Below are 22,139 nucleotides of genomic sequence, written 5' to 3'. Positions count from 1 at the left end.
TTACCCCTATGTCAGTGACGTCACGCGCACACAGGTTGAATCAGGTCGATCCTTTTAGTTAATAAGGGGACATAGCAGTGACGTCACACATACAAGCTGAATCAATGTCGATCCTTTTAGTTCATTCAAGTTAATAAGGGGATATAGTACCTACATCATAGGGAAAACATTTTCATCATCAGAAAGACACATTTCAGGATAACACTAATACACAATATTTTTTTTTTCATTATTTATTATACAGCCATTACATTTCTGGTAATACAAACAAATACAATTTCATTGAAAAAAGCTACAATTCATTGACTAAAATCAACGTAGAGTAATTTTTCTTCTCTTGTAGAATTTCTGTGCATTTTGTTCAGGGTCGTCATCTTCTTCCTCATCTGTTATACAATAAACTTCTGGGGGGGAAGCTGGTGGATAATAAATGGGGGAATCCTCATCCATACATGAAGTAGGTTGGGAATTTGTCATAAAATATTCCATCTCGCTCCATACGCATTTATCGCAATAACAACTACTAACACATTCTCCACTCATATGAGACTGGGGAGAAGGGTCGATCTCGGCGTGGGTAGGAGTTACAATATCCTGGATAAAAGCGTTAACATCAACCGCCTGAGTAGGAGGCACAGTCTCAACATCCACATGAGGTCGGGGAGAAGTCTCGTTGGTAGGAGGGGTAGCAACAGCATCTCCATATGGATGGGTAGGAGGCTGGGTGGATCTCGCTCCTAACAATCCCATCAACTCGCAAATCATTTGCTCCTGTCGGATTTGATTTGCGCGAATAAGTTCCAACAACCGCATTATATTCGCATCTGGCAAAGAAAAAAAATTCTCGATTAGAAGAAGAATAAGGCATATCTTTAATTGCATTAAAAAGTTTTATTGGTTAATACATTACACTTCTAAAATCATTTATGTGTAAAAAAGATTTTTTCAATATTAGAACAAGATTCACTCAGATAATGAACAAAAATCACTTACCATTTACCGCAGGTGGATTATTCCGACATACACAGGGATGCAGTCTTCTCTCCTCCTCGCAGACACCTCCAACGGAGTACTGAATTGGATTCATCCTTGACCCAACTTGAATGACAGTAGATGCAAAGAGTGACCCAGCACGGGCATTTATAGCAGCGTTATGACCTTTCGCCCCGCCTCTAACCTTTCGCCCCGCCTCTAAACGCCTCTACCCCACCGTATTATAATTCCAATATTTTACACAGATTTTCATAATTCCACGTTGAATTATTAGCAAATACACTTGAACATGAGGGTATATTGAAATGCTCATATGCATATTTCATTATAAATTGGTCATTCTTTAATTTATTTCTACCAAAATCTTTAAACAAATATGGTATAATTTTCTTGACGCTATAATTTGTTAACTTATACACAAAATATATAGCATATAAGCCGCACACCAATGATTTTTCATGTTGAATCCTCTGATTAATACCGTACATGAAATTTCTCTTGTATATAATTTTCTCATATATATTTGTATAATGTTTTAAATCCACCCCGAAACTATCTAAATATAATAATATGTGTTTGTTCACATATATAGTAATCCAATGACCCATATTTTCATCTTGATCGTTCAATATATTAATGATGAAAATTACCGGCTTATCTTTTATCCTCATAATAACTTCATTTATATTATTTGCGGCAAAACATCCCAAATACGAGGCATATCTTCCCGTATGATGTTTCAAGGCAATATTTATTTCTTCACAATTCATGATCTATACTCGCGTATGCACTATCACTGTTCTATTTTCATTTATATTTAAAATCGCATTAGTTTCACCAAACATCAGACAAATTCTATTCTCATCTTTCGGTTTACCAAATGTCATATCTATTCTCAAATTACCATTCTTCTCGACAGATATAGCATTCTTAACCTGTTCACTTCTCAGGTCAACACCTAATATAGTTCTGCCTTGGAGAAAACTCTTATATGTAATCAGATGATCAGTCTCCAAACCCAGAGATTTCAAGGTAGCGTAATATAACCTACTCGCGTGGGTAGGGAACTTACAGTCAATATTAAGAATCATTTCTGAATTAATTGTAACCCCGAAATGATTCAAATCTTCATGTTGAAAATATAATGGATTAAAATTATATCCTCCATCATATGTCTTCATATCAACTAATATAATAAATATCTTATCGGGTATGACTTGTCCCCAAGGATTATCTGCGATCAATTGTGTTTGATTAGATGTCAGAATATATGATTTAAATAATGTCTTCTTGAACAGATATTCACACCCCTGCGGGTTTGCCCTCATGCTTGAATTCAATGCAATTAATGCATTCGTATACGGAATAACTTTATCGATCCATAATTTAATGGAATTAATATTATATTTATATGTTTTTCCGCTTAATGGAGTCATAATTACCCATGCGGGTGAATGCATTTCAAGTCTCAATCGACATTCGACACTATCCAGGATATATTCGTGAAAACTACTCACATCCAGCATCAAAGGGAAACAAGTATTCACTTCATTCGTTAATTTACCTTCGTCTTTCTTAATATCATCTAAATCAGCTGTTGTAATAGTACTACTTGCTGTGTCTTTATTACGAAAGAATGCTATTCTTCCCAATGTATCTAATTTTGATGGGGATAAATGCTTAAGCAGTTTAATATAACCCGTATATGAATAAAATGGATTCGATTCTATAAGTTGTTCATTGAGATACAAACACACAGATTTGAATATTGTCTGACTTATAGAGTTCACAAATATGACCTTATCATCGTCTCCCAGTGCACTCCCATCCTCATTTGTTATATTTATGTTCATTTCCAAGGCCAGACTCGTTAAATCTAAAAAATGACCTTCTGAACTTTGTATTCTAAATTCGAGAAATTTATCAGATCCTTGATTTACTGGTAATACTTCACATGTGCGTCTAGCTGCTATTGAGGATTCAATAATGGTATGTCCTGGTAATTTTGGGAATCCATCAGTTATGGAATGAGAATAAGTGGGGACGGGGGCGTTGAGTCCCCCTGGTGTAACGTATAGAGCACCAGCCGACATACTAACAATATGACAGTTAACAATAAACTAAAATTAATTAAATATTCCAGTTTCTTTTATTATTAAATTTCAATCGTTTCAAACCAATCTTTCTACTTCCTCCGGATAATAACTTCTGTCCGACACCCTTCAATGTTTCTACGCCTCTATTTCTCGCAGAATTTTTCAATGCAATACCATTATTAACATCGTTCAACACATTTTGCCCGTATTGTAATACTCCCGGAGCAAAGGTATTCAATAAGAATGGTAATGCTTTTCTGGCCATCCCACCGAGAAATGACAATAATCCTCCGCCCCTCCCTCTAGCTTTATATAATATAATATCATCTAAACCTCCCCCTTTCACCCTCGAAGTATCAAAGAGTTTCAGGAATGATTCCACTGAAGGAGGAGAGAAACTGGTTCTCATCTTGACGGTTCGTTCAATATTAACTCAACTTGATCATTCACTCTCGTTTTATAGGTCTTAAATGTAGTACACATACAGTAGAACACTTGTCATTATATTGAATTAACCTTCCTTTCTGATCAGCGAGCTTAATACTCACTTGATCAATTATCTTTTTATTAAGTGGTTTATACATTGTGGGGTCATAATTAGATCTTAATGTATTAATATCAACTACTCCCAAAAGAGATACCAACTGATCGCCAAAATTAATGGGATCAATCAAATCGCTATATATTAACATATAATTAATACCTGATTCAGGATCGGGTGGGTTTACCGCCTTCACACCAGACTCGTTAAAAATAATCTCTTTTTTATTGGTAAAGACATACAAAATTTCATTACCTGAGAACCCTAGCATATCGCTTCCTTCTTTATCAAATTCCAACCCCACATAAGCACTGGTAATATCAGAAGGTATTATAATTTTTTTTTTCAAGTTAATAACCACTCTGTTTATTCCTGGATGATATGTGAACACAATTGAGTTTTTGGGGATGATAATACCCGTTGTATGTTTAACTGCTATTAAGAGATTTGCATTAATATCCTCATTTATTGCCTCTAAAATCCTTGTCATATCACCTCCAATAATTTTGCTCATATCAATTTTATGCATATATTTATTTACTGTAGATTTCTCATATGTAATACATATCTTCAAATTCTTTTGCGGTATATAATGCGTCTTGGGGTAAATTATATTTTTCAGAGCAACCTCATAATCAATTTTATTATCTAATATAATGGGGTCATATAATTTATTAATGAAAGCCGAAGGTGTATTGGCGGGAAATAAATCGAGACTTGAATCGCTACACACGTATAGAAGACGTTCAGCCATCTCCACACTCTTATAACACACACTAAATAAAAACATAACATCACAGAGTTTATATACTCACCTAATATGATATCCACGATGTTTCTCTCCTTACACCGCCTCCTTTATGTAATAATTGTTTTCTCACTTTTGTATTCCTCACAAAATCAAAATGTATACCTGATATATTTAATAAATGCTTTATTTCTGTTAAGTAATCAGAATCGATTCTTCTCGCTGATTTCACATTATTTTCTGATAAAACATTTAATATTTCAATAATATTACGTCCAGTAATGGGGGTAAGAAGGTCACCATTCTCATCCCAACTCACCAAAGGATTTCTTTGCAATAATACCAACATTGATTTCACATATTCTATATTTCTCGCACTCACTCTTATGTGCATGAATCTTGACAAATCTGGGGTTTTCTGAGGTTTCACCGAGGTGAGAGCAGGTGGGTTGACCTGCCTAGCGGGAGTAGTCTTAAACTTGCGTTTAACACCACGCTTCAAGCATGCACCACCACCACCCCCTTCTAAATTCTCATCACCCTCCGATTTTACTAACTCGAGAGGTTTCCGATTCATAACTGAAGTTGGTACAAGATAAAATTCTTTCATGATTTATTAAACAATCTCGAAATAATATTTACTGCTAGAGGTAATATAATGCCAAGAAGATTTCCACCTCTGATACTCAGCAAATATTTCTTTTTACGCTGAAAACCGATTTTCTTACAAGCTAATGATTTAATCTCGTTCTTGTACTTTTTAAATATTTTAGGGTCTAATGGTATTTTATTCTTAATCAAATTCTTGAAAATCTCACTGATACAACTTATGTGCGTTTTAATAAACTTTCCGATGATTGCTGTATGTAATAAACTCTTCCGATGATTGCGTGGGAGACTATTAAGTAATGTAATTAATTCTTTAAATTTTTCTAATAATGATTTTTTCATTGTACCTTCAACAAATCTCCTTCTTTGACCCACGAATTAAAAGTGGAATCATAACCTTTATAAGATACCAAATAATGCGTAATTCCACCAATTTTTTTTCGTTTCAATACTCTGTCGATAATATATTCTGGAGGTGGTATGACTGGGGTCAATTCTTCGCGATAAAATATTCCTTTAATCTTTTCACCTTTCAAATCTTTCAAATGATATGTTGTTATAGGTTGAGAATTATTAATTCTATATATTTTAAATATTTCCTCTGTATTTTGTGTGTGAAACCCTCGGTTAAACGCGGATGATCTGCTAAGAGTCACTCTTGTTGTGTCTCCAACAGCCAATTTCTTACTGATTCGTTTCTTATTGGATCTTCCATTTTTATAATTTATCCGAAACTGATTCCTTATATCATTCAATGACGTAATACCATGGACTTGCAATGGGGTTTTACCGCCAATCCCCGAGTGCGGAGATGAATTATACGCATCTACTAATTCATTTAACACTTTTGAATAATTAAATGTATTGGCACTTGTCATATACTTGTATAATTTACGTTTCATCGTTTGCAAGCCTCTCTCTGCAATGGAAGCTTTTGTTTCTTTCGAAAATACATGATATAACTTTATATGCTTACTCTGGAGATAATTCTGTACCTGTTTATTTAGAAACTCCCTGCCTTTATCTGTAAATAATCTCGATATATTCTTCGCCTTTTCATTCTCCAATATGTTTTGTAATGCATGTAAAGTGCTCGGTCCGTCTTTCTTTTTCATGAGTACTGCTTGTAAATATCTTGAAAAAACATCGATACACACGAGAATGTATTTATATCCATCATTATATCTGGATAATTTAGACATATCACCCAAATCACAGGTTAATATCACTCTGGGTTTAGGAGCAATTATTTTCCTACGAGGAAACTTCTTAGGTTTAAGAACGTATAAAGTATATGATCTTTCTGAATTTAAGAAATTTCTGACCTCTTTCAAGGTTATGGACGGATCGATCTTTTTTACAGCTGTATATAAACTGTTTACACCAGAGAATGACCCAGCAGATCCAGGATCTCTATAAACCTTTTCAATTAATTTTGCTCGCTCCATTGGTATACAATTTCGTAGGAATCCTGCCGTAACACATTGGTTCGCAACTGTAATGCTTCTGGTGTATTTAATGCAAGGTCTATGAATAAATAACCAAAGGGTGATCGTTTTATAGCAGATTTATATATATTTACAAATTCCTTATTTTTTCCGAACACTTGTCGCCCCAGAATCTCTACTTGTCCAAGATCCCTCATTTTAAATAAAGCAAAATGCGTGGCGTTTAAAGCCATGGTACGACTATATCGTCCTCCGTGAAATATATTTTGAGTAATCAGAATAATGCTTATATTATGATGTCTACCTTTAGTAAAACATTCGAGAATAATTTCACTGTTACCTGCTTTTAAAAATAGATCATCAACAATAATTATTGTATTTTCATCAGGTGATGCAATGACATTCTGCGGGTCGATAATATCGTTACTTAATGTTAATTTATGAGTTATCTCTGAATCTTGTTCTAAGGGATGTGATGTCACCCCGCATATTATAATGTTATGAAATTTCTCGTGGTATAACTTTATTAATTTTGATGTGAAATAAGATTTGCCACTATTCGAATAACCGGCAATGATAATCCTTGATGGATAACGAAATATATCAACGTCAGCAGATGTGTATGTTGTCAAGTTCAACATCTTCCCCTTATTATTTTAAAATGATCTAAAAGCTTCCTCTCTTTAAGTTGAATGAACTAAAAAGGGTGTTTACCATAGAGAGGCGTCTTGTACACTGTAAGTCTTAATGGGTTTTCAAGATATATAATACTTTTAGTTCAATAAGGGGACACAGTTAATGTGGAGCAGGACTGCCTCACCAAAATTAGTTGCTTTAGGGTGGCGATTGACCCAGGTGTTCATGATTATCTTAAATCTACCTTGGGTGTGAACCGCATTACATGGCGCCTGTCTGTCCTGAGTTGACGCAGGTGTTATGTTCTACCTTGGGTGTGAACCGCATTACACCATGTGTTGGGGTGACCCACAATGAGTCTCTCAGAGTGAGGACAGTGCTTCCATCCGTGACTGACCTCATCTTCCCCATATTATTTTAAAATGAACTAAAAGTTTCCTCTCATTAAGTTAAAGGACCTCATCTTCCAACGCTGAACCGCACATACATGCTGTCTGTCTGACCTGTGTTGACCCAGGTGTTCGGTAAGGCGATGATTATCTTAAATCTACCTTAGGTGTGAACCGCATTACACCATGTGTCGGGGGGAGGGGGCGGCCTATATAAGCTCAATGAGACACTCAGAGCGAGGACAGTGCTTCCATCCATCATCCGTGATTGACCTCATCTTCCCCCCACAGTATTCCTCTCATTAAGTTAAAGGACCTCATCTTCCAACGCTGAACCGCACATCATGGAGAAAGGTAAGTTGTACTTAGAAAATTCTTGTTTTTTACATGTTTAATTTTTGTTGAAGCATACGAGTGAAATTTGGGTTAATTTTTGTTGAAGCATACGAGTGAAATTTGGGTTAGTGCGTTAATAAGTGAAATTTTTAATGGGTTAATGTGTTAAATAAGTGAAATTTTTAATGGGTTAAATAAGTGAATTGGTGAAGAGGAGATTGTTAGAAAATTCTTGTTTTTTACATGTTTAATTTTTGTTGAAGCATACGAGTGAAATTTTTACTGGGTTAGTGCGTTAATAAGTGAAATTCTTAACAGGGGATAGCATATATTCGAAATACTTGGAAGCATTGGTGAAGAGAAGATTATCGATTAGAAAGCAGCGTTCGTTGGTAATCGAGAAAGGCGGTGTACAACGCAATGAAAGGTTATTGCAATTGGATAATGAGTGGGCACGTGTAGATGCTTTATGGAAGAAGGCTATAGAAACAGGTATGTAACCAATTTGTGATCTTTTGTTGTGCTAGTCACTCGAGAAAAGATTTTTTGTTCTATTCATTGAAATCTTAATATTTTGGGTTATGAATTGGATGTGCTTTTTTCCTCTGTTCATTGAAATCTTAATATTTTTTGGGTTATGAATTGGATGTGCTTTTTTTTTCCTCTGTTCATTGAAATCTTAAAACGTATTATGTAAAAATTGTGAAGGGTGACCTTCTTACCCTCCATTACTGGACGTAATATTATTGAAATCTTAATATTTTGGGTTATGAATTGGATATACTTTTTTTTTCCTCTGTTCATTGAAATCTTAATATTTTTTTTGGGTTATGAATTGGATATGCTTTTTTTTCCTCTGCAGGAAATACACCTGGTAGTGTTGTGAATCAAACTGCCCAGCTTGGTGGTGAGAGTGCTAGTGTTGGTACCTCACAATGCGGAGGTGCGGGTACTTCTGCCCCCATTAATGATGATGAGAGAGCAACTACCTCGCATGACGTGTCTGACACGCATAATAGTGAAGATGAGAGCCCAGAAGTTATTACATATATCCAGAATTTTAGAGGTAGACATACAGTGAGGAAATATAGTGTTCCTTCATCTTATAACAGAGAGTTAAGAATGTATTTACATGTTTATAGGGATTATTTTATAGAACAGATGCGAGATATGTATGATAGATCGCCTCTAGCAATGTCGCTCAGAATCCACCCAATTATAGTTATAAGGACATTACGTCAAAACATATCGGGTGATGATCAAAATGGACAATTTGTGATAAATTTAGCGTTTGAGTTAGTAAGTGAAGAGGAAATCTCTGAAGTATTTGATCGATGGGTGGGAACAATATTAGAAAGATACGAGTCAGAGTTGCAAGATCAGGAAGGATCTGGCTGGATCATAGATCAAATCGAATCTTTCAGTATCGAATATGTTAAAGTAGAATTCAGAGTGCAAGTGGGGTCATATGTGGCATATCCCGAGAAACTGCGAGGGAAGAAATATGTATTTAATCCAGAGATTAATGATGGGTTATGTGTACTGCGTGCTTTTGCCGCCTATCAATGTCATAAAAAGAACATGTCATGGCGTGATATTCGCAGAGCAGTTAATACTAAGAGAGGTTGTCTTAATCATGCAAAATCTTCTATAGATGATTTCCCCATTACGCGTGATAAGTTAGGTATATTAGAGAAGGAAAATAAAGTGTCATTATATGTTTATCAATTAAGAAAGGATCAAGATAGGACATTTATGGCTATGTGTCGTAAGGGGAATAAGAAATATAAGGACATTATGTGCGCGTTATTGTTGAATGAAAGACATTTGGTTTTAATCAAAGATTTTGACGGGTATGTTAGAACGATAATGACAGAAAAAGGTGTAAAGAAGCACTGTCATAGTTGTTTGATGAAGTTGAATACACAGGAAGAGTTAGATATCCACGAAGATGGATGTAAAATCAATCAGGTTCTCGTATTCCCCCCGGAAGGAACAACAGTACACTTTGAAAATTTTAGTCATACGCATTCCAACGAATATATCGGTGTATTTGATTTCGAATGTGCATTAGACACCACTCTCCCAGCAGGTAAAATTGAGTCTCGTCATAAAGCCATTGCCTATTGTTATATTATATTTGATCGCAAAGGAGAAATAGTGTGTATAAAGAGTTATAAGGGGGAGGATGCTGTTAATCATTTCATTTTAAATGTTAGTGGTGAATGGAATAAAATAAAGTTTAGAAGACAGTATCATGAAATCCATATGTCAGAGGAGGATGAGATGAGGCATGATTCTCAGAACACTTGTGAATTATGTGGTAACACCTTCAAAAACCCCAAGGACAAACATAAACACCATGACCATACTTTAAATTTCAATAATTATATTGGAGCCTATTGTGCACGATGTAATATGCAGTGTAAAGACAAGAGAGAGAAATTATTGCTTTTTTGTCATAACATGTCGTATGATTTAGGAATAATTTTAAAGGAATTGAATGTTGATAAATATAACGTTGAAATTCATTCGAAACAAGGATTCAAATTCTTGAAAGTAGACATAGGTAAGGTTAGGTTTCAGGATTCACTGTCTTTATTGAATGGATCTCTTTCCACGTTAGCAGAACAACATATCAAGGCAGGTAAATCCCTGAAATATACAGAGACTATTCTGAAAGATGTGCCTCGAGATGTCTTACCTTTATTATGTAAAGGAAAACAAATTTTGTGTTATGATTATATTGATAGTTTAAAGAAGCTCGATGAAACAAAATTACCGAGTAAAGATCATTTTTTTAATTCTTTGAGAAATAGCGCTATCAGCCAAGAAGATTATGAACATGCATTGAAAGTGTTTGAGTTGGGTAAATGTAAGACTTTAGGAGATTACTTGATGTTATATCTCAAGACAGATGTTGGTTTGTTAGCCGATGTCTTCATGGAGTGGCGTAAAACACTCAAGGATATTTATAAGTTAGACGTTAGTAATTATATAAGTTTACCATCATTCAGTTGGGATGCATTCCTATTGAAAACTAATGTAAGATTAGATATGATATATTCCCATGAATTATATGACTTGATTAAAAGGAATCTCAGAGGTGGGTTTACCTGCGCAATTAATCAGTATTCTAAAGCAGATAATCCCCTAATTAACCCTAATTTTGATGTTGAGAGTGGAATGGGCACTCATATTCTATATCTAGATTTCAATTCTTTGTATGCTAGTGCGATGGTTGAAGCTCTTCCACAGAATGGTATCAGAAAATTATCCAATGACGAGAAGAATGCTTTCCTCGATGTGGGATTAAGTAATGTTTCCTGTGAAGGTCAAAAGGGATATTGGATAGAATGTGATACCAAGCACATATCCCCCGAGGTAGCTAGACTCACTGATGAACTTCCTTTAATATTATCACATATGAATATATCAGAAGAGATGTTATCTCCTTATTGTGAATCTATATTGAAAAATGAAGGTAGAAAGATCCCCAAATCTAATGGGAAATTAGTGGGCAGTCATTTACCTCAGAAAAATTATTTGATCAGTCTAGAATTGTTACAGTTATTACTGGAACTTGGGTTAGAGGTGGAAAAGGTTCATACCATATATGAATATACACAGACAAAATTTTTAGAACCTTTCATATCAACTAATATTGCACAGAGAACAGCTACAAGATGTCCTATCAAGTCAAAAGCCTTCAAATTAACTAATAACGCCATATATGGGAAATCATTGCTGAATATTACAAAGTATGCTGAGAAATATAGATATATCAATAATGAGAAAGCATTTATTAGAGCGAGTAAGGATCCTTTGTTAAAAAATATCACACATTTAAATCAAGATAGAGTGATTTGCACATTCAATAAAGATATATTAGAAGTTAAGCAACCACTTTATCTCGGTTTTCAAATTCTTGAGATAGCTAAAAAGAAATTGTATCATTTTTGGTATAAAGTTTTAAAACAACATTATGGTGATGATGTAAGACTTCTTTATACCGATACTGACTCGTATATTTTTAGCTTGAAATGTAAAGATTTGTACACCGAGTTAAAAAGTGAACCATTGTTAGGTTATATGGATTTTTCAAATTTCAGTCCTGAGCATCCCTTATATGATGATAGTAGAAAAGGGGAGCTGGGGTTATTGAAATCTGAAATGTGTGATAACCATATTAGCGAGTTGATAGCCCTGAAAGCTAAAATGTATTCTGTCAAGATTGCTGGAAGATCAACTAATGTCAGCAGAGCCAAGGGTATTCCTTCGCAATTTATGCCATTATTAACACATGCAAGATATAAGAATGTTTTATCAAATGTAGATAGAGAATTATTCACGTGTAAGTCTATAAGTAATGTAAAAGGTGAAATATGTACGGTAAGAATTAATAAGAGAGGTTTGTCAGCCTTTGATGATAAAAGATATCATTTGAATACTAATGAATCCTTGGCTTATGGACACCCTGATATTCCACCATCTAAACGTAGGAGAATAGAGTGATGTATTGCTTGTATAATAAATAATGAAAAAAAAAAATATTGTGTATTAGTGTTATCCTGAAATGTGTCTTTCTGATGATGAAAATGTTTTCCCTATGATGTAGGTACTATATCCCCTTATTAACTTGAATGAACTAAAAGGATCGACATGATTCAGCTTGTATGTGTGACGTCACTGCTATGTCCCCTTATTAACTAAAAGGGTAGACAAGATTCAACCTGTGTGCGCGGTCATCACGTGACGTCACTGACATAGGGGTAAGTCGACAAGATTTAGCTTGTATGCTGTGGTCCTTTTTAGTTCATTTAACTTAATGAGAGGACGTCACTGACCGCCGAGTAAACACCCTTTTTAGTTCATTTAACTTAATGAGAGGAAACTTTTAGTTCATTTTAAAATAATAAGGGGAAGATGTTTAGACCTGTAGTAAGCATGCCCCCATAGGAGGAGTCTATTTTGAATGCTTACCCCCAGAGGGGGGATTCCAAAAACTTGATCCGAGGAATTTCGAAAACCCCATAGGGGGGAATCCAAAACTTGTATTATCGAGAAAAAAATTTGAGGTGGGGGGTGGGTGAAAGTGGGAGGGGTAATCCAAAAAAAACCTTGATCCGAGGAATTGGAGAATTTCGAAAACCCCATAGGGGGGTATCCAAAAACTTTGATCCGAGGAGATGGAGTATGGTATTGTCGAGAAATTTTTGGGGTTGGGGGGTGAAAGTGGGAGGGGGATCCGAGGAAGTGGAGACTTTGATATTGATAGGGGGGAGTATCCAAAACTTGAGAAAAATTTGGGGATGGGGGGGGAAAGTGAGGGGGTACCCAAAAACTTGATCCGAGGAGATTGGAGAATTTCGAAACCCCCATAGGGGGGGAATCCAAAAAAAAACTTGATCCGAGGAGATGGAGAATTTCGAAACCCCATAGGGGAGAATCCAAAAACTTGGTAATATTGAGAAATTTTTGGGATGGGGGTGAAAGTGAGGGGGGGAACCTTAAAAATCCAAAAAACCTTGATCCGAGGAGATGGAGAATTTCGACAAGAAAATCCAAAAACCTTGATCCAAGGAGATCATAAGAAAAAAAATTCGAGGCGCGGGGGCGATCTGGACGACGCTGCAGAAGGCGCAGCAGAAGGCGCGGGCGGGGGTCGCGAAGGGCGCGGGCGGGCGCGCGGGCGGGCGTGCACGGGGGTTGCGAAGGGCGCGGGCGGGGCGGGGCGCGCGGGTGGGCGCGCGGCGCGATGGTGGGGTCGCGAGGCGGGGGGGGGTCGTGGGCGGGGGTATTGGTTGGGGGGTCAAGGGTGTGGTAGTCTCGAGGGCGAGGTCATGGTCAAAACCGGAAGAAACACCTAGGTGTGAAAATGGTGACCCTCCAGCCGCTGGTCCTAGACCGGATATCCCTTGAATAAAACATTATTCCTCAGGAAAATGATTGAAATTTAGACGCACTCTAATAACACTGCTTGGTCAATATCTTAAGCCTACACTATGATCACCCTTGGGGTAAGTACACACTATCTCACACAGGACATGAGACATTCACTAATACTAAATATAAGAAAATTAGATTGTATTTGTCCTGATATTACATGCTTTCGAATTAAGAACAAAATTAAATTCAGCATTTTATGCTTGACGCCACCCAGAGGGTCATCATGGGATTCAGACAGTGACAGGTGATTTCCCTTGACCGATAAATTAACAACACCTCCTATTTTTATGGCAATTTGAATTTTCTTACAAAAGTATGGATATGCCAAAAATTTCCTTGATAAAATACTAGTAAAACCAGTATTACCAAAGACTTAGTAGCATTATCAAAGAATCACGACACATGACCTCTTTCGAAGCTGGAGAAAGCATGTCAAGTGGCACAGTAATACTGCTTCTGTATCTTTGTTAAATATCGTTTTGATATACATTATATTCACGTTATTGTGAAATTATCAAGACGAAAATATAAATTAATCTTATATGTTTGATTTATCAAGGGTCAAAAGTATCACTGTGTCGGCGAAAATAATTGAAGTATGTAATTTTAAAACCCCAACCTAACACTTCACGAATAAAGCGAAACAAACAAACGTGTAAAATTTAAGTTAGAACAAATGATCAAGTTATGATAAATATAAATGTATGAACTGGAGATGTAGTTGTGTACTTGTAACTGTCAGATCTTGTGTAACCTGAGGTCCTCCACTGAGCGACTACTGGAGTTTTGAGACTCTATGACCGCGGGTTCAATCCCGCCCGGGGGTATGGTTTTTCTTGAGTATGATTAGATATATGACTACTCTAGCATTTTCGATAACAACATTATAAGAACATAAGTTGATAATTTCTTCCTGTTATTAAATCACGAAGAAGGAATTGTACACATGACGTTATGAAATTTGTCAGTCCAACGTGAAGCATAAAGCACTTAGCTGTGGGTTCAGTAGCTAGGACAGCCTTTCTTGCAGCAGAGTTACAGTTACTTGGGCGATGAGGCTATCTCAAGCATATAACTATGGCTATTCCACTGCGGTTCCAGTAGCTACGGCAACTTCAGAGGTTTGTTTCCAGCAGGATGTCAGGGGGTTGGTGCGTCTGACAGCGAGGTCCAAAACAACCTTGGCCTTTTAGTCCACATGTTGTTCACCAGCTGGAACCAGCTACTCTGTCCCACTTTTTATGCACTTCACTTTATTTGCCCCTAAGGTGTCCAGTTTCTGGAACCATCTGAGGAATGTACCATGTAGTGATTCATTAATTTGCAACTGGAGTGAAAGACCTAGTTCCGGTATACATGCAGTGAACGAGTCATCATCTCACTAGACACTTTCTTGTTAAACGCGTCAGCAGCTAAGACACTATTTTGTTTCCTGACGAAGAAAACACCACCACGTGAATCCCATTCATTTAACTTTCAACAGAAACTGAACGACTTTATACAGCAGAAAAAGAACCAGCTCTCAGTAGAAGATGGAGAACCTTAACAGAAGAACAAGATCATACTTTCTAAGGTAGTCGAACAGCACAAAACGGCACTTGAATAGGAACATCCTCTTAGCAGCCGTTGAAAAACACTGAATTGAAGATCTAGTACAAAAAACCAAGCTCGTGGAAAATGAAAAACATTAATCGGTAGCAAAAGAACAAAAACAAGTTCTCGTATGCAGTTTTATCACGGACATCAGCGCCTGATCAACCAGGCTGTTGCTGCTGGCTGCACGCAAACCAACGTACGAGCCACAGCCCGGCTGATCAGGAACTGACTTTAGGTGCTTGTCCAGTGGCAGTCTTCAAGCAGGCACTGGACAAGCACCTAAAGTCAGTTCCTGATCAGCCGGGCTGTGGCTCGTACGTTGGTTTGCGTGCAGCCAGCAGCAACAGCCTGGTTGATCAGGCGCTGATCCACCAGGAGGCCTGGTCACAGACCGGGCCGCGGGGGCGTTGACCCCCGAAACTCTCTCCAGGTAAACTCCAGGTAAACATCCGTATCTAAAAGTTGGTTAGTTAATGAGATCGACAGCCTGTCGACTACAAGAGTGCCATTAAGGCTTCAAGACTAAGAATTTTCAATCCCTATAATGGTGATTAAGTAGAATCTCAGTGTATACACTGTGACACACACCTCTCGCGCGAGAAGAAAATTTATCTCGTTATACACACCGGGATATATGCAACGAGTGGTGTACGTTAATGTATATAAACATTGGGATACTTAAAACGAGAAGTATACCTCTTTATGTATATAAATATGGATAAATATGAGGTGTACTCAGCGCATTTACATATAAATCTATACAACGAGGGGTGTACTTTTTAAGTGTATATACACATGCGTTACTGCACCTCTTAACACTGTGTGACTAAGGGCTCCTTGAAGATCATGAAAGACAGTTTTAGTCGATAATTCTGGAAAATTTATTAGAATGGTGAGAGAAAACGGTAACGTTTCTCAGCTCTGTATAAGTTAGAGTCATATATCAGTTTTTTTCCTGTTCTTATATATTGCAAGTGGGCGTCAAGTACCAGTGGACGGCTGTCATGTACCAGTGGGCGTCTGTCAGGTACCATTGGTTGGGTGTTACGTACCAGTGGGCCGCTATCAAACACTGTACCAGAAGGCGGTTGTAGAGTACCAGTGGGCGGCTGTCACATACTGTACCAGTGGGCGGCTGTCATATACTGTATCAGTGTGCGGCTGTCATATTCTGTACCAGTGGTCGGCTATCATATGCTGTACCAGTAGGAGGTTGTAGAGTACCAGTGGGCGGCTGTCAGGTACGAATGGTTGGGAGTTACGTACCAGTGGGCCGCTGTCATATACCGCACCATAGGCGGATATGTACCAGTGGGCGGCTGTCATATACTGTACCAGTGGGTAGCTGTCATTTACCAGTGGGCGACAACTTGTACTAACGACCACCACGTACTAGCAACCATTATTATTAATGACCACTCAGCTAATTACCTTTGAACTTGGATTAGACTTTGAAATGACAGGAAACTTGGGCCATTTCTTGCTGGTCACCTCGGTGCCTCATCTGGTCGTTACTATGTATCAACTTGACATCACAACCATTACCTTTGAATACTGCATACAAAAAAATTACATTTATTGAAGTGTATGTAATTTATTTCACACAGTAAATTTTCAAATTAAATTTACACAAAAATTTACACAAAACACAATTGTTACCGTCACTAAATAATACCCAATATAATTGGTTATATAAACGTTAGTCCAATATTTTTATAACAATCATTATTAATTAATAACAATAAAACGGTATATGCATCAAAAATTGTGTCTTGATGCCGAGTTTCCTTTAATCCCTAATATATCTTCTTGAAATCCATACATGATCACCCATATACAGTAACTACAGAGTTCAGAGATATTAAAGACTTTTAGATATATCTCTCAGTAGGGATTAAAGTAAACTATCAATGAGAGCTTGTTTTAATCCCTACTTTAAGATTATAATATTGTAACTGGTAGTGAACATGATGCGTTACTGACCCTCGTGTTGTCCAATGACTTCTGAACTCCATTAACCAACCTGCAACAATACTGATCAGAGAACTGAGAAGGCTAACCTTCGAGGTAAGGCTAAAGGAACTGACCCTGATGACCTTAGATACTGAGAGGGCTTGGTAGGGCAGATAGAGAGAGAGGCTGTGAGAGAGGCTGAGACAGGCTATGAGAGAGGCTGAGAGAGAGGCTGTGAGAGAGGCTGTGAGACAGGCTATGAGAGAGGCTGTGAGAGGCTGTGAGAGAGGCTGTGAGAGGCTATGAGAGAGGCTGTGAGAGAGGCTGTGAGACAGGCTATGAGAGAGAGGCTGTGAGAGAGGCTGTGAGACAGGCTATGAGAGAGGCTGTGAGACAGGCTATGAGAGAGGCTGTGAGAGAGGCTGTGAGAGAGGCTATGAGAGAGGGTGTGAGAGAGGCTGTGAGAGAGGCTGTGAGACAGGCTATGAGAGAGGCTGTGAGAGAGGCTGTGAGACAGGCTATGAGAGAGGCTGTGAGAGAGGCTGTGAGACAGGCTATGAGAGAGGCTGTGAGAGGCTGTGAGAGAGGCTGTGAGAGGCTATGAGAGAGGCTGTGAGAGAGGCTATGAGAGAGGCTGTGAGAGAGGCTATGAGAGAGGGTGTGAGAGAGGCTGTGAGAGAGGCTGTGAGACAGGCTATGAGAGAGGCTGTGAGAGAGGCTGTGAGACAGGCTATGAGAGAGGCTGTGAGACAGGCTGTGAGAGGCTGTGAGAGGCTGTGAGAGAGGCTGTGAGAGGCTATGAGAGAGGCTGTGAGAGAGGCTGTGAGAGGCTGTGAGAGAGGCTATGAGAGAGGCTGTGAGAGAGGCTGTGAGAGAGGCTGTGAGACAGGCTATGAGAGGCTGTGAGAGGCTGTGAGAGAGGCTGTGAGAGGCTATGAGAGAGGCTGTGAGAGAGGCTGTGAGACAGGCTATGAGAGAGAGGCTGTGAGAGAGGCTGTGAGACAGGCTATGAGAGAGGCTTTGAGACAGGCTATGAGAGAGGCTGTGAGAGAGGCTATGAGAGAGGGTGTGAGAGAGGCTGTGAGAGAGGCTGTGAGACAGGCTATGAGAGAGGCTGTGAGAGAGGCTGTGAGACAGGCTATGAGAGAGGCTGTGAGAGAGGCTGTGAGACAGGCTATGAGAGAGGCTGTGAGAGAGGCTGTGAGAGGCTATGAGAGAGGCTGTGAGAGAAGCTGTGAGAGAGGCTATGAGAGAGGCTGTGAGAGAGGCTATGAGAGAGGGTGTGAGAGAGGCTGTGAGAGAGGCTGTGAGACAGGCTATGAGAGGCTGTGAGAGAGGCTGTGAGAGAGGCTGTGAGAGAGGCTATGAGAGAGGCTGTGAGAGGCTGTGAGAGAGGCTGTGAGAGGCTATGAGAGAGGCTGTGAGAGAGGCTGTGAGAGAGGCTGTGAGAGAGGCTATGAGAGAGGCTGTGAGAGAGGCTATGAGAGAGGCTGTGAGAGGCTGCGAGAGAGGCTGTGAGAGGCTATGAGAGAGGCTGTGAGAGAGGTTGTGAGAGAGGCTATGAGAGAGGCTGTGAGACAGGCTATGAGAGAGGTTGTGAGAGAGGCTGTGAGACAGGCTATGAGAGAGGCTGTGAGAGAGGCTGTGAGACAGGCTATGAGAGAGGCTGTGAGAGAGGCTGTGAGAGAGGCTGTGAGAGAGGCTATGAGAGAGGCTGTGAGAGAGGCTGTGAGAGAGGCTATGAGAGAGGCTGTGAGACAGGCTATGAGAGAGGCTGAGACAGGCTATGAGAGAGGCTATGAGAGAGGCTGTGAGACAGGCTATGAGAGAGGCTGAGACAGGCTATGAGAGAGGCTGTGAGAGAGGCTGTGAGACAGGCTATGAGAGAGGCTGTGAGAGGCTGTGAGAGAGGCTGTGAGAGGCTATGAGAGAGGCTGTGAGAGAGGCTGTGAGAGAGGCTATGAGAGAGGCTATGAGAGAGGCTGTGAGACAGGCTATGAGAGAGGCTGTGAGAGAGGCTATGAGAGAGGCTGTGAGAGGCTGTGAGAGAGGCTATGAGAGAGGCTGTGAGAGAGGCTGAGACAGGCTATGAGAGAGGCTGTGAGAGAGGCTGTGAGAGAGACTGTGAGAGAGGCTATGAGAGAGGGTGTGAGAGGCTGTGAGAGAGGCTGTGAGACAGGCTATGAGAGAGGCTGTGAGACAGGCTATGAGAGAGGCTGTGAGAGAGGCTATGAGAGAGGCTGTGAGAGAGGCTGTGAGACAGGCTATGAAAGAGGCTGTGAGACAGGCTATGAGAGAGGCTGTGAGACAGGCTATGAGAGAGGCTGTGAGACAGGCTATGAGAGAGGCTGTGAGAGAGGCTGTGAGACAGGCTATGAAAGAGGCTGTGAGACAGGCTATGAGAGAGGCTGTGAGACAGGCTATGAGAGAGGCTGTGAGACAGGCTATGAGAGAGGCTGTGAGAGAGGCTGTGAGACAGGCTATGAGAGAGGCTGTGAGAGAGGCTGTGAGAGAGGCTATGAGAGAGGCTGTGAGAGAGGCTATGAGAGAGGCTGTGAGCGAGGCTGTGAGACAGGCTATGAGAGAGGCTGTGAGAGGGGCTGTGAGAGAGGCTATGAGAGAGGCTGAGAGAGGCTGAGACAGGCTGTGAGACAGGCTATGAAAGAGGCTGTGAGAGGCTATGAGAGAGGCTGTGAGACAGGCTATGAGAGAGGCTGTGAGAGAGGCTGTGAGAGAGGCTATGAGAGAGGGTGTGAGAGAGGGTGTGAGAGAGGCTGTGAGACAGACTATGAGAGAGGCTGTGAGAGAGGCTGTGAGAGAGGCTGTGAGACAGGCTATGAGAGAGGCTGTGAGAGAGGCTGTGAGAGAGGCTATGAGAGAGGCTGTGAGAGAGGCTATGAGAGAGGCTGTGAGAGAGGCTGTGAGACAGGCTATGAGAGAGGCTGTGAGAGGGGCTGTGAGAGAGGCTATGAGAGAGGCTATGAGAGAGGCTGAGACAGGCTGTGAGACAGGCTATGAAAGAGGCTGTGAGACAGGCTATGAAAGAGGCGGGGTATGAAACAAGGCGACACAACTGAAAACTAAAGACACAAATTAATCATCGGGATGTTAGGAACTTTAATCTGAAAGTTATGAAGTAGGATGAACTGGATAAGTGGTGGAAGTAATCACCATGCACAGTTTAAAGTATAGTTACGGTAGAGTCCACGAGACAGGAAACGTGTGAATATATTAATTCATAGAGTTAAACTCGTATAGATTATGTAGCACCTGAGGAATGGGAAAATTAGGACTGATCCGAGGAAAAGGAACTTAACTAGATTATAATAATCATGAGGAAGCGCTAAACTCGTAGGCTTATACAGCGCCTGTGGGGGAGGAAAGTTATTCAGTGCTTAATTCAGGGAACTGGAGCACAGATCCAATTCCCTAGATCAAGAGCCCCTCACCAGCGTCAAGGAACTTCCTTGAGGGTAGGTTAACTAGAATAATTTGGATCAAGAACTATTCATCAGTATCTAGGCGCCCCAGCTAAAGGGAGAAACTTGAGAAATCAGTAGTATGAGGCTAAGAAGCGGGCCCAAGAGCCAAGTCTCGACTCCCAGTTACTTATCGGTAAGTCATCTTCCTCTTTTATCATTTCCTCTTCATCTTCTTCCTGTAACTCGTATTAACAATTTCCTATATAATTTTTCTGGTGTAAATGTTAACACTTGAATCAATCATTAACTGCCTCTCCTTGATCTTCTGTCTGCCACTCAGTCTCCTTCTTCCTATAACTCATAAATACACTTTTTCTAATCTTTTTTTTCTAGTGTACTGCACATAAACAACTTTCTGGACTGGTTCTTCTATCATTTTATCATCGAGTTTTGCCCTCGATTCCCTAGTTTCACTTTTCGTAGTTCTTCTCAGTGGTTTCCTTGTTTTATCAACATATTCTTCATTTACCTTGTATATCACTCTCTTCTGCAGCAGTCTCTTATTTTCCCTTTTCATCTTTTCCTTTCTTATTAAATTTTATTCCTCCTCCTACATGCCGTTTTCTTCATCCTACTCTTCCGTCTCTCTTGCTACCTGTCTCGTCCTTCCTGTTCAAGTGCGAAATATCGAGATCAGTGTAGCAGCACACTAAAGCTGCAACAGCAGCACACTAAAGCTGCAACATCGGCACACTAAAGCTGCAACAGCAGCACACTAAAGCTGCAACATCGGCACACTAAAGCTGCAACAGCAGCACACTAAAGCTGCAACATCGGCACACTAAAGCTGCAACAGCGGCACACTAAAGCTGCAACAGCAGCACACTAAAGCTGCAACAGCAGCACACTAAAGCTGCAACATCGGCACACTAAAGCTGCAACAGCAGCACACTAAAGCTGCAACATCGGCACACTAAAGCTGCAACAGCGGCACACTAAAGCTGCAACAGCAGCACACTAAAGCTGCAACAGCGGCACACTAAAGCTGCAACAGCAGCACACTAAAGCTGCAACAGCGGCACACTAAAGCTGCAACAGCAGCACACTAAAGCTGCAACAGCAGCACACTAAAGCTGCAACAGCAGCACACTAAAGCTGCAACAGCAGCACACTAAAGCTGCAACAGCGGCACACTAAAGCTGCAACAGCAGCACACTAAAGCTGCAACAGCGGCACACTAAAGCTGCAACAGCAGCACACTAAAGCTGCAACAGCAGCACACTAAAGCTGCAACAGCGGCACACTAAAGCTGCAACAGCAGCACACTAAAGCTGCAACAGCAGCACACTAAAGCTGCAACAGCAGCACACTAAAGCTGCAACAGCAGCACACTAAAGCTGCAACAGCGGCACACTAAAGCTGC

The 22,139-nt window shown here is 39.9% G+C and overlaps 3 protein-coding genes across 5 annotated transcripts in view; 1 reads left to right on the top strand and 2 right to left on the bottom strand.

Annotated features, from left to right (window-relative positions):
• LOC138854963 (uncharacterized) overlaps positions 1-1,943 on the bottom strand; it is a 2,255-nt gene extending 312 nt beyond the window's left edge. Inside the window, exons 1-2 of the mRNA XM_070101208.1 lie at positions 994-1,943; positions 1-824 (exon numbers count right to left, since the gene is read on the bottom strand). The exon at positions 1-824 is cut by the window's left edge and continues 312 nt beyond it. Coding sequence (XP_069957309.1) covers positions 313-824; positions 994-1,087 — 606 coding nt within the window. The 5' untranslated portion in view covers positions 1,088-1,943 and the 3' untranslated portion in view covers positions 1-312. The remainder of the gene's footprint in view (positions 825-993) is intronic.
• The window catches only part of LOC128703610 (calbindin-32), a 474,209-nt gene that overhangs the window by 374,266 nt on the left and 77,804 nt on the right, over positions 1-22,139 (bottom strand). The gene's annotated exons all lie outside the window — the stretch shown is intronic.
• On the top strand, positions 7,612-12,483 carry LOC138854962 (uncharacterized). The gene is made up of 3 exons (XM_070101206.1): positions 7,612-7,814; positions 8,115-8,288; positions 8,659-12,483. Exons 1-3 carry the CDS (start codon positions 7,805-7,807, stop codon positions 12,309-12,311), a joined length of 3,837 nt encoding a protein of 1,278 aa, XP_069957307.1. The 5' UTR covers positions 7,612-7,804; the 3' UTR covers positions 12,312-12,483.

Source organism: Cherax quadricarinatus, chromosome 76, assembly GCF_038502225.1.
Source record: "Cherax quadricarinatus isolate ZL_2023a chromosome 76, ASM3850222v1, whole genome shotgun sequence".
Lineage (NCBI taxonomy): Eukaryota > Metazoa > Arthropoda > Malacostraca > Decapoda > Parastacidae > Cherax > Cherax quadricarinatus.
The sequence above is the reverse complement of the archived record's forward strand: the minus strand, read 5'-3'. Positions and strand labels throughout refer to the sequence as shown.

What these genes read in the sequence shown, in the direction of transcription:
- LOC138854962 (XM_070101206.1), top strand. An exon ending in GAAGAAGGCTATAGAAACAG is followed by an intron (nt 8,289 to 8,658) that starts GTATGTAACCAA and finishes TTTCCTCTGCAG; the next exon opens with GAAATACACCTGGTAGTGTT.